The sequence below is a fragment of the Nerophis ophidion genome, linkage group LG14 (assembly GCF_033978795.1).
Source record: "Nerophis ophidion isolate RoL-2023_Sa linkage group LG14, RoL_Noph_v1.0, whole genome shotgun sequence".
NCBI classification, from domain to species: domain Eukaryota; kingdom Metazoa; phylum Chordata; class Actinopteri; order Syngnathiformes; family Syngnathidae; genus Nerophis; species Nerophis ophidion.
In genome coordinates, this window is record NC_084624.1 from 41,870,076 (window position 1) to 41,882,772 (window position 12,697).

General features: G+C 42.3%; 1 protein-coding gene across 6 annotated transcripts in view; it reads left to right on the forward strand.

The window, feature by feature from the left end:
* The window catches only part of pard3ab (par-3 family cell polarity regulator alpha, b), a 581,331-nt gene that overhangs the window by 406,924 nt on the left and 161,710 nt on the right, over positions 1-12,697 (forward strand). For 4 of the 6 annotated variants that reach the window (XM_061920783.1, XM_061920784.1, XM_061920787.1 and 1 more), the window contains 3 exons: positions 4,647-4,877; positions 4,956-5,027; positions 8,889-9,123. In XM_061920783.1, the coding sequence (XP_061776767.1) occupies positions 4,647-4,877; positions 4,956-5,027; positions 8,889-9,123 (538 nt within the window). The remainder of the gene's footprint in view (positions 1-4,646; positions 4,878-4,955; positions 5,028-8,888; positions 9,124-12,697) is intronic. The other 2 variants (XM_061920785.1, XM_061920786.1) reach the window with 1 other exon arrangement.

Consider the following 12,697-nt stretch of genomic DNA (forward strand, 5'->3'; position numbering starts at 1 on the left):
GATTGTGAATTCATGTACCGTTACAGCGCTGCAATTTGCGAGTGTTGTCTGGTTTTTCCTCGTCTCAGCTCGCCATCACAGTGAAATTGTGCAATGTAAAAAAAAATAGAACACTAAAAGAACTTGGACAGACTGATGAGAATAAATGAGGGGCTGCCAACCTCCCCGAGCTTGTTCACTTACCGTTCAAGTTTCTGTCTTTTTGAGTTATTTTTTTTTTCACAGACAGCCTCATTGTGTGCTGACATAAAATCTGCAAGCTTGGCAGGTCATTTGAATACATTTTTTTTTACATCAGAAAGCTTGCGCATTATGTTTCAATAACACAGCCAGCGCTGTTAAGCAATTAGAACATTTAATGGATTTAATTCCTGCCGTGTTCTTAATTTGGATTAAAGAAACACTTTATAATCGGCTCCAACTGCACCTCGGAAGATGTCTTTTCACCGGATGCCTTTTTTTGCAAACGTTATCGTGATTAAATGTTTTATTAAAGTGCCGCATCTGGAAGACATCTAATTGTCTATGGCAGGGGTGTCAAACTCATTTTAGATGGGGGGGGGCCACATGGAGAAAAATCTATGCCCAAGTGGGCCGGACTGGTAAAATCACAGCACGATAACTTAAAAATAAAGACAACATAATTTTTTTTCTTTGTTTAAAAATAGAACAAGCACATTCTGAAAATGTACAAATCATAATGTTGTTGGTTTTTGTTTACACTTATGTCTTGCAGTAATAGTATTCTATCTTTATGTGTTTATATTTTCTAAATAAATGATGTGAGAATGTTCATCAGTCAACTCATTGGTGTTGATTTTAAATCTATAAAGATAAAAAAATATATATCAAAATCAAATAACAGGATGGTATTTATGTAGTTTGCTAATTTTTCCTCGACTGCAAAAACTGAAATCTAAGTAAGATTAAATATCTCAAATAAGGGTGATTTTGCTTATTTTCTGTCCGATAAGATAATTATTGGATCGGTTCACTGGATCGGTTCGCAGCCGAGTGTGAAGCGGCCGGAATGAGAATCAGCACCTCCAAATCCGAGTCCATGGTTCTCTCCCTGAAAAGGGTGGAGTGCCATCTCCCGGTTGGGGAGGAGACCCTGTCCCAAGTGGAGGAGTTCAAGTACCTAGGAGTCTTGTTCACGAGTGGGGGAAGAGTGGATCGTGAGATCCACAGGCGGATTGGCGCGGCGTCTTCAGTAATGCGGACGTTGTACCGATCCGTTCTGGTGACGAAGGAGCTGAGCCGGAAGGCAAAGCTCTCAATTTACCGGTCGATCTACGTTCCCATCCTCACCTATGGTCATGAGCTTTGGGTCATGACCGAAAGGATAAGATCACGGGTACAAGCGGCCGAAATGAGTTTCCTCCGCCGTGTGGCGGGGCTCTCCCTTAGAGATAGGGTGAGAAGCTCTCATCCGGGAGGAACTCAAAGTAAAGCCGCTGCTCCTCCACATCGAGAGGAGCCAGATGAGGTGGTTCAGGCATCTGGTCAGGATGCCACCCGAACGCCTCCCGAGGGAGGTGTTTAGGGCACATCCAACCGGTAGGAGGCCACGGGGAAGACGCCTCGGGATCCCCCGGGAGTGGCTGGGGAGAGGGAAGTCTGGGCTTCCTTGCTTAGGCTGCTGCCCCCGCGACCCGACCTCGGATAAGCGGAAGAAGATGGATGGATGGATGGATGGAAGATAATTATTCTCAGTAAGCAGATTTTATGTTACAGTGTTTTACTTTTTGGTCCTAAATGATCTCAGTAAGATATTACAGCTTGGTGCTGAGATTTGTTGACCTATATTGAGTAAAACATGCTTGAAATTAGAATATCAACTGTTGCAAAGCTCTGTCATCAACACTCACAAGTATAAAACTACTTTTTTAAAGTAATAATTTCTTACTTCATGCATGAAAAAAATCATGATGCTGAGCACATATCATTATGTCAAAATAATGGCACTAAGTTAAGAATATTTTTCAACATATTGAGTAACCAATTTTTTTTCTCTACCAAGAAAAGTGCACTTATTAGTGAGAATATACTTATTTTAGGTATTTTTTGGGTTCATTGATGTTAGCTAATTTTACATGTTTTGGAAAGTCTTGACAAGCCGAATTTTCTTGTTCTATTGGCAGATAATTTTGCTTAGTTCAAATAAAATACCCCTCTTTTTTGTAAAAAAAAAGCCAACTTGTTTTTGAACTCTAACTTTTTGCAGTCTGTGGTCTATTTTTTTTTTTTTTTATATGTGTAGCATCATCTACAAAGATACAAAGAATTGCTATTGCGGCATCCAGTGTACACATTTACAACAGCGGTTTCTTTCGTTCAAAAAATTGCGGTTCATTTTTACACTTAGCTAACCGAAAAAAAACCTGTTTTAGGTTTGAAACCCCTCCTCTATGGACAAGCATGCAGAAAAGTGAGCTGGAAATTTGCAGCAAAACATTCACAGGGACGCACTTGGGAGAGTGGCTGTGCCAACAACCTGAGGGTTCCTGGTTCAATCTCCATCTTCTACCATCCCAGTCGCCTCCTGTTGTGTCCTTCAGCAAGACACTTCCCCCTTGCTCCGGATGTGTCGTGGTCAGCGCCTTGCATGGCAGCTCCCGCCATCAGTGTGTAAATGTGTGTGTGAATGGGTGAATGTGGAAATAGTGTCAAAGCGCTGTGAGTTCCTTAAAAAAATAAGTTGGAAAAGCGCTAAACAATCATAACCCATTCACCTTAAAAATCCTTAACATTTTTATAAAAGCTTTTACAAACTCCGTTTCCATATGAGTTGGGAAATTGTGTTAAATGTAAACATAAACAGAATACAATGATTTGCAAATTATTTTCAAACCATATTCAGTTGAATATGCTACAAGGACAACATATTTGATGTTCAAACTAAAAAAAAAATTTTTTTTGCAAATAATCATTAACTTTACAATTTGATGCCAGCAACACGTGACAAAGAAGTTGGGAAAGGTGGCAATAAATACTGATAAAGTTGAGGAATGCTCATCAAACTCTTATTTGGAACTTCCCACAGGTGTGCAGGCTAATTGGGAACAGGTGGGTGCCATGATTGGGTATAAAAACCGCTTCCCAAAAAATGCTCAGTCTTTCACAAGAAAGGATGGGGTGAGGTACACCCCTTTGTCCACAATTGCGTGAGCAAATAGTCAAACAGTTTAAGAACAACGTTTCTCAAAGTGCGAGAAATTTAGGGATTTCAACATTTACGGTCCATAATATAATCAAAAGGTTCGGAGAATCTGGAGAAATCACTCCACGTAAGCAGCATGGCCGGAAACCAACATTGAATGACCGTGACCTTCGATCCCTCAGACGGCACTGTATCAAAAACCGACATCAATCTCTGAAAGATATCCCCACATGGGTTCAGGAACACTTCAGAAAAGCACTGTCACTAAATACACTTCTTCGCTACATCTGTAAGTGCAAGTTAAAGCTCTACTACGCAAAGCGAAAGCCATTTATCAACAACATCCAGAAATGCCGCCAGCTTCTCTGGGCCCGAGATCATTTAAGATGGACTGATCCTGTGAATGTGAGTGTGAATGTTGTCTGTCTATCTGTGTTGGCCCTGCGATGAGGTGGCGACTTGTCCAGGGTGTAACCTGCCTTCCGCCCGATTTTAGCTGAGGTAGGCGCCAGCGCCCCCCGCGACCCCGAAAGGGAATAAGCGGTAGAAAATGGATGGATGGATGGATGATGCAAAGTGGAAAAGTGTTTTTGGAAATATTCGACATTGTGTCATCCAGACCAAATGGGAAGCGAACCATCCAGACTGTTATCGACGCAAAGTTCAAAAGCCAGCATCTGTGATGGTATGGGAGTGCGTTGGTGCCAAAGGCATGGGTAACTTACACATCTGTGCAGGCACCATTAATGCTGAAAGGTACATACAGGTTTTGGAACAACATATGCTGCCATCTAAACGCCGTCTTTTTCATGGACGCCCCTGCTTATTTCAGCAAGACAATGCCAAGCCACATTCAGCACGTGTTACAGCAGCATGGCTTTGTAAAAAAAAAAGAGTGCGGGTACTTTCCTGGCCCGCCTGCAGTCCAGACCTGTCTCCCATCAAAAAAAGTGTGGCGCATTATGAAGCGTAAAATACGACAGCAGAGACCCCGGACTGTTGAACGACTGAAGCTCTACATAAAACAAGAATGGGAAAGAATTCCACTTTCAAAGCTTCAACCATTTGTTTCCTCAGTTCCCAAACGTTTATTGAGTGTTGTTAAAGGAAAAGGTGATGTAACACAGTGGTGAACATGCCCTTTCCCAACTACTTTGGCACCTGTTGCAGCCATGTAATTCTAAGTTAATTATTATTTGCAAAAAAAAGATAAAGTTTATGAGTTTGAACATCAAATATCTTGTCTTTGTAGTGCATTCAATTGAATATGGGTTGAAAAGGATTTGCAAATATTGTATTCTGTTAATATTTACATCTAACACAATTTCCCAACTCATATGGAAACGGGGTTTGTATAAAAGCTTTTAAATATTTGTAGTAGCTGGTATCAATTGAATATAATCTATATGGTCATGTTTTCATATTATCTAGAATGACATTACATCCAGTAATCGCTGCACACTCCCTTGTATTGTCCAATCAGGTTCCTCCACGAAGGACCTGGGTCCGTCTCTGGGCTTAAAGAAGTCCAGTTCTCTCGAGAGCCTCCAGACGGCCGTGGCCGAGGTCACCCTCAACGGGGATCTTCCCTTCCACAGGCCTCGTCCTCGCATCATCAGGGGGCGGGGCTGCAACGAGAGCTTCAGGGCGGCCATCGACAAGTCGTACGACCGGCCGGCGCCCACCGAGGAGGACGACGAGGGCATGGAGACATGTAAGACCCGCACATTTGAGTCCACAGATTGCAGCATCTCTGTACTGAAAAATCAAAAGGTTTTGATGCCTTCTGCAGCCGAGCTGTCGCCGCCATCAGAACACAGCAAGCCCGTCAGGGTGGTCCCCCAGCGAGGACCGCGGTCACCATGTAACTCTCGCCTCATGCCTGAAATGTGAAAGCTTTGCATTGCAGGCTTCATGCCACTAACATCTTGATTCATAACTCCGTAACGTCCCGATGAGGACGCATGCAGGCAACCTGGCGAATGATCAATAACTGGACGCTAATCGTTTGTCTACTAATGAAAGCTGTTATCAGGCATCACCACAGCGGCGATATTAAAAGTGTTTAGTGGGGAATGCGTGACTTGGATTAATAAGTCGGTTCTGGGTCAGTCTAACAGAAGATGCAAAACATTGGGGGACGGCGTGGCCATGCCAGCAACCTGAGGGTTCTTGGTTCAATCCCCACCTTCTACCAACCTCGTCACGTCCGTTGTGTCCTTGAGCAAGACACTTTCCTTTTTCTTCTATGTCCCACTCTCCCATGTGGAGGGGGTCCGGTCCGATCCGGTGGCCATGTACTGCTTGCCTGTGTATCGGCTGGGGACATCTCTGCGATGCTGATCCGCCTCCGCTTGGGATGGTTTCCTGCTGGCTCCGCTGTGAACGGGACTCTCGCGACTGTGTTGGATCCATTATGGATTGAACTTTCACAGTATCATGTTAGACCCGCTCGACATCCATTGCTTTCCTCCTCTCCAAGGTTCTCATAGTCATCATTGTCACCGACGTCCCACTGGGTGTGAGTTTTCCTTGCGTGGGCCTACCGAGGATGTCGTAGTGGTTTGTGCAGCCCTTTGAGACACTAGTGATTTAGGGCTATATAAGTAAACATTGATTGATTGATGATTGACTTCACCCTTGCTCCTGATGGGTCGTGGTTAGGGCCTTGCATGGCAGCTCCCTAAAGCTGCAAGCAGCGATGGACGGGACCGCTTTGGGTGCTGCCCCCAAGCCTGGATAAGCAGTAGAAGATGAATGGATGGATGGATTATTACACAGAATAAAAGTGTGTTATACATCAGTCTCATAGTAATAACAGTTGTAAAGTGGCTTGGGCCTTTTCTAACGACGCCTTGGTGCCGCCATTTTGAGGCTCTAATGCATTGTGAATGGAATGCACTTGTTGTATTGAAGTGGGAATAGCAAACGTCCTGTTGATTTTAGATGGGGGTGGTCAGTGTATGAAATATAGGTCTCAGTGAGACCTACATTGAGGTTTTTGTTTCATGTGTGTATGACAGTCGGTCCTACAGTGAGTCAGAAGCAGTTTTGTCTGAGCAGGAAGCCGCCATTTTGTGACAGAAGAGCCCAACAGCACCAGCGCACCGGTTATTTGCGGGCTCATATAATCCAAACCGGGGTAGTAATTAAAACTCTTTCATTAAATCAAACGGCATCAGAGGAGATAATGTTTGAAAAAAAGCGAATTTTTTTTTTGCCAACTTTTGTATTGAAAGGGGAATTGCAAACTTCCTGTTGATTTTAGATGGGGGTGGTCAGTGTATGAAATATAGGTCTCAGTGAGACCTACATTGAGGTTTTTGATTCATGTGTGTATGACAGTCCTACGGTGAGTCCGAAGCAGTTTTGTCTGAGCAGGAAACCGCCATTTTGTGACAGAAGAAGCACAACAGCACCAGCGCACCGGTTATTTGCGGGCTCATAAAATCCAAACCGGGGTAGTAATTAAAACTCTTTCATTAAATCAAACACCCTCAGAGGAGATAATGTTTGAAAAAAAGTGAATTTTTTTTAGCCAACTTTTGTATTGAAAGGGGAATTGCAAACTTCCGGTTGATTTTAGTTGGGGGTGGTCAGTGTATGAAATATAGGTCTCAGTGAGACCTACATTGAGGTTTTTGTTTCATGTGTGTATGACAGTCCTACGGTGAGTCAGAAGCAGTTTTGTCTGAGCAGGAAGCCGCCATTTTGTGACAGAAGAAGCACAACAGCACCAGCGCACCGGTTATTTGCGGGCTTATAAAATCCAAACCGGTGCAGTAATTAAAACTCTTTAATTAAATCAAACGGCCTCAGAGGAGAAAATGTTTGGAAAAAAAGCAAACTTTTTTCTGCAAACTTTTGTATGGAAAGGGGAATTGCAAACTTCCTGTTAATTTTAGCCGGGGAGTGTCAGTATATGAAATATAGGTCTAACTGAGACCTACATAGAGCTTTTTGTTTCATGTTTCTACGACATTCCTACTGGAAGTTGGAGATAGTTTTGTCTTTGCAGTTTTGAGTTTTGGGGTTTGGTTTTTCGATTAGATCGCAATTTTTGGCCGGTCCTGATGTGAGTTTTGAAGCATGTTAAGGGATCAAATTACCGCTCAAAGAGGCGGTGGTATAATAATAAAGAATAATAATTCGCCTCTTATACTCAGATGAGAGGCGAAGCGTCTTGTAAGACAAACCAAACAGTCCAGTTGCGATCCATTTAATGCCCCGAGATGACAATGACCCCGATGAATGAGAACATTCATAGACAACTTATTTTACCATGAATTGATTTACGTGGACCCCGACTTAAACAAGTTAAAAAACTTATTCGGGTGTTACCATTTAGTGGTCGATTGTACGGAATATGTACTGTACTGTGCAATCTACTAATAAAAGTTTCAATCAAGACTACAATGTTGAACTACAATGAAAAACTCGCGCAAAGGTCTTCGGGTAAGCCTCTACCACATATTGGGATATCCGCTGATTCACACCTTGGCTAAATGTCACAAGTTGTGCAAATTCCAACCGGCTCGTATGAAGGATGGCATGATAGTTTTGTGAATATTTATTTGACATTTTCTGGACTTAAGCAGATCCCAAATACACAAAAAACTTTACCAATCGGTACAACAATGTATAATATTATGATTTTATTATGGTCCCTTATAACAGTGGTTCTCAACCTTTTTTCAGTGTGAACATTTTTTAAATTCAAGTACCCCCTAATCAGAGCAACGCATTTTTGGTTGAAAAAAAAGAGATAACGAAGTAAAATACAACACTATGTCATTAGTTTCTGATTTATTAAATTGTATAACAGTGCCAAATATTGCTCATTTGTAGTGGTCTTTCTTGAACTATTTGGAAAAAACGATATTAAAAGAACTAAAAACTTGTTGAAAAATAAACAAGTGATTCAATTATAAATACAGATTTCTACACATAGAAGTAATCATCAACTTAAAGTGCCCTCTTTGGGGATTGTAATAGAGATCCATCTGGATTCTTGAACTCAATTATAAACATTTCTTTACAAAAAAATACATTTTTAACATCAATATTTATGGAACACGTCCACAAAAAATCTAGCTGTCAACACTGAATATTGCATTGTTGTTTTTCTTTTCACAGTTTATGAATTTACATTCACATTTTGTTGAAGTATTATTCAATAAATATATTTATAAAGGATTTTTAAATTGCTGTTATTTTTAGAATAGTTTAAAAAATTCTCACGTACCTCTTGGCATACCTTCAAGTACCCCCAGGGGTACACGTACCCCCATTTGAGAACTACTGCCTTATAATATGGACCTACTATGCAAAACAAACTTTTCTTACCTATTGGTTCTTATTTTTGGTGTATTTGGGATCTGCATAAGTCCCGGAAATTTGAAATCAAACCATGGGAGAATGGCGGAGATATTTATAAAATGATCTTGCCTACTTCCATGCTTCCCTCCAAACAAGCCGGTTGGAATTTGCACAACTTGGGACATTTTTACCATTTTAGTTGTCAGCAGAAATATTGTTGAGTCTGCAACCCGTTTAGGCAGAACATCTTTCAACCCCAATCATTAGTAGCCATGAGACCTACGGTACTTTCAAAGATACATCATGCACTGTAAAATGGTTGATGTGAATACTAGATCTAATATGCACGGTTGTCTAAGTTATTGTTGAATCGAGTCTATTGCATAAGCATTTGTCTTTCTCACAGTGGAAGAAGACACGGAGGAGAGCTCACGCTCAGGTCGAGACTCCGTGTCGACGGTGGCCGACCAGACGCCGCCCTTGGTCCCGGAGAAGCCTCTAGTCAACGGGACCAACCAACCCAAAGAGGAGAGGAAAAAGGACAAAGGTGGCAAGGAGAAAAAGAAGGGGGAGACAGCGAGGGACAAAGACAAGGGCAAAGCAAAGAAGGGAATGCTGAAAGGACTGGGGGACATGTTCAGGTAAGACTCAGTAGTCTTTGTAGTATTTGTAGAATTTAAATTGTACAGCTGAGATAGGCTCCAGCACCCCCTGCTACCCCAAAAGGGACAAGCAGTAGAAAATTGATGGGATGGACAATGGTACCTTGGATTTTTTTATGTAGAGGCTATATGTTCATAGATCAGGGGTCGGCAACCTAAAATGTTGAAAGAGCCATACTGGACCAAAAATACAAAAACAAATATGTCTGGAGCCGCAAAAAATTAAAAGCCATATTACATACAGATAGTGTGTCATGAGATATAGTTTGAATTAAGAGGACTTAAAGGAAACCAAATGAGCTCAAAAATAGCTACAAATGAGGCATAATGATGCAATATGTACATATAGCTAGCCTAAATAGCATGTTAGCATCAATCAGCTTGCAGTCATGCAGGGACCAAATATGTCTGATTAGCACTCCACACAAGTCAATAACGTCAACAAAACTCACCTTTGTGCATCCACGCACAACGTTAAAAGTTTGGTGGACAAAATGAGACAGAAAAAGAAGTGGCATAAAATACGTCTTAGAAAGTCGGAGAAAGGTATACATGTAAACAAACCAGGGTGAGTTCAAGGACCGCCAAAATTAGTAGGACAATACGCCGCTCGCCAAATACTCGAATCAGTGAAGAATGTTTAATGCAAAACGGTGTGCTTTATAACAATTAGGGAGGTTTGTGTCATGTTTGTCCTCCTACAGAAACTATATTAAAACAAAAAATATATTTTTTATATTTTTTTTGCTCTCATCTTTTTCCATTTTTCATATATTTTTGAAAAAGCTCCAGAGAGCCACTAGGGCGGCGCTCAAGAGCCGCGGGTTGCCGACCCCCGTCATAGACCAAACAGTGCATTGGCGTGGCGCAGTGGGAGAGTGGCCGTGCGCAACCCGAGGGTCCCTGGTTCAAATCCCACCTAGTACCAACCTCGTCACGTCCGTTGTGTCCTGAGCAAGACACTTCACCCTTGCTCCTGATGGGTGCTGGTTGGCGCCTTGCATGGCAGCTCCCTCCATCAGTGTGTGTGAATGTGTGTGTGAATGGGTAAATGTGGAAGTAATGTCAAAGCGCTTTGAGTACCTTGAAGGTAGAAAAGCGCTATACAAGTACAACCCATTTATCATTTAATTGATGTTTTGCCTGTCAAACACACTTTGCTGTCATTCGCTGTTAACATCATGAGGCATTCAAGTGCACTGCGTAACTCTAAGTGTTTGGCAAACAGGCTATCAGACACTTTTTATGGATTAAGGCTGCAGAATAATCCGAAAGACGTTATGCTCGTTGACAGAGTGGGGTGTTGTGCCTTTAATTAATTGATTGATTGACACTTTTATTAGTAGATTGCACAATACAGTACATACATACAATTGACCACTAAATGGTAACACCCGAGTAAGTTTTTAAACTTTTCTAAGTCGGGGTCCACGTTAATCAATTCATGGTACAAATATATACTACTCACATTCACACACTAGGGCCAATTTTAGTGTTGCCAATCAACCTATCCCCAGATTATTGTGAGTGTGAATGTTGTCTGTCTATCTGTGTTGGCCCTGCGATGAGGTGGCGACTTGTCCAGGGTGTACCCTGCCTTCCGCCCGATTGTAGCTGAGATAGGCGCCAGCGCCCCCCGCGACCCCGAAAGGGAATAAGCGGTAGGAAATGGATGGATGGAAATATATACTATCAGCATAATACAGTCATCACACAAGTTAATCATCAGAGTATATATTGAATTAATTACATTATTTACATGGTATGTGGAGATGTTTGGGCGGGCTGGGTTAGGTTTGGTTGATATCAGCACTTAAGTCATCCATCCATCCATCCGTTTTCTTCCGCTTATCCGAGGTCGGGTTGCGGGGGCAGCAGCCTAAGCAGGGAAACCCAGACTTCCCTCTCCCCAGCCACTTTGTCCAGCTCTTCCCGAGGGATCCCGAGGCTTTCCCAGGCCAGCCGGGAGACATAGTCTTCCCAACGTGTCCTGGGTCTTCCCCGTGGCCTCAACAATTATGTCATCTGAGAAATGGACATTGAAACAGTGTAGGTCTGACTTGGTAGGATATGTACAGCGAGCAGTGAACATAGTGAGCTCAGAAATCATAAGAACAAGTGCTGTCAGAGATGCGTTTGATTGAATTAGTTGCATTACAGCCATCTAAAACCGTACGGTTTTAGGTGTAACATCAGTGCCCCTGCCAGCAATTGATAAAGAAGGTAAATAGATAGATAGATAGATAGATAGATAGATAGATAGATAGATAGATAGTACTTTATTGATTCCTTCAGGAAAATTAAAATTCCAGCAGCAGTGGACAGAGTTGAGATCAATTTAAAAAAATAAATAAAAAGTAAATAATGGGAAACAAAATAGAGAAATATTACAATAAGAATAAAAAGTAAAAAGCAACAATGGGAATAAAAATACAACAGTAAAATAAGAATATAACGAGAGAAAGTAGACAGTAGTGACCATGTTATGAAAACGTATTGCACTGTTAATTTGTCCCGCCAGCTACAAAAAGGTTGGGGACCACTGGCTTAGACGACGAAAATAAATAGAAAGGATATTTAATGGGATTTTGTCACCCAGTTTACACTTGTCTCCATGGCAACGTTTCTGACGCTATCACTCACTTGCCGCTTTTCCACTAACGCAGGGGTAGGCAACCTAGAACGCTGAAAGAGCCATTTTGGACCGAAATAACAAAAAATCATCTCCGTCTGGAGCCAACGGGAGGAGTTTACAGTTACGATAGCACGATTAGCCCCGAATGGGCTAACATCACGACTAACGTGTTACACGTCCGATTCGCCCAGCAACTCTCTGTCGGAGTATCAGCGCTGGGGTCCAGTGCACCACAGTTTTGTATCGTCGCTCGGTCCTTCGGCGGAGTGCCTCGGAAGCTACCGGCCGCTCGTCTCCCCGGCCCGGATTGTTTACAGCGGCGCCGAGGAGGGAGGGACCGAGAGAGAGAGAGCAAGGGAGGAAGACCGCCTGCAGGTCTAGTGGAAAAGCGGCAAAACGTTTTTTTTTGCTTGCATCACGCAAGTGCTGTCAATGTTCGGCCCTCAAGAGCCACATACCACACCTTAATTGGTAGATTCCTTCAGCTACGCACACAACGCTGTCAAGCAACATTTAGGCTGCACTAACATTAAATGAACTTTCATATTAAGGTGAGGGCCACAAAATAACATCTCGCGGGCCGCCTGTCTGAGACCCCTGCTCCAGCAAAATCCGCCACCCCGGGAGGGACAAGCGGTAGAAAATGAGTGGATGGATTTGTCATTTATATGTATTTCTCATTGTTTTTTATAAAACACATTTTGTGTCCATATTTCTGGGTCTCTGGAACGGATTAATTGGATTTACGTTATTACTTCCTCGGAAAATTGGGTTTTCAACGCAGCCTGTAGAACGGAACAATAATAAAACCCAAGGTACCGCCGTACAGTTGTCTATATTTGATCCAGTATTTATGCATATTGACGATGCACACATCCACTGCCTCCTTGTTCTTTCTTTAGGCACACTTTATTATTT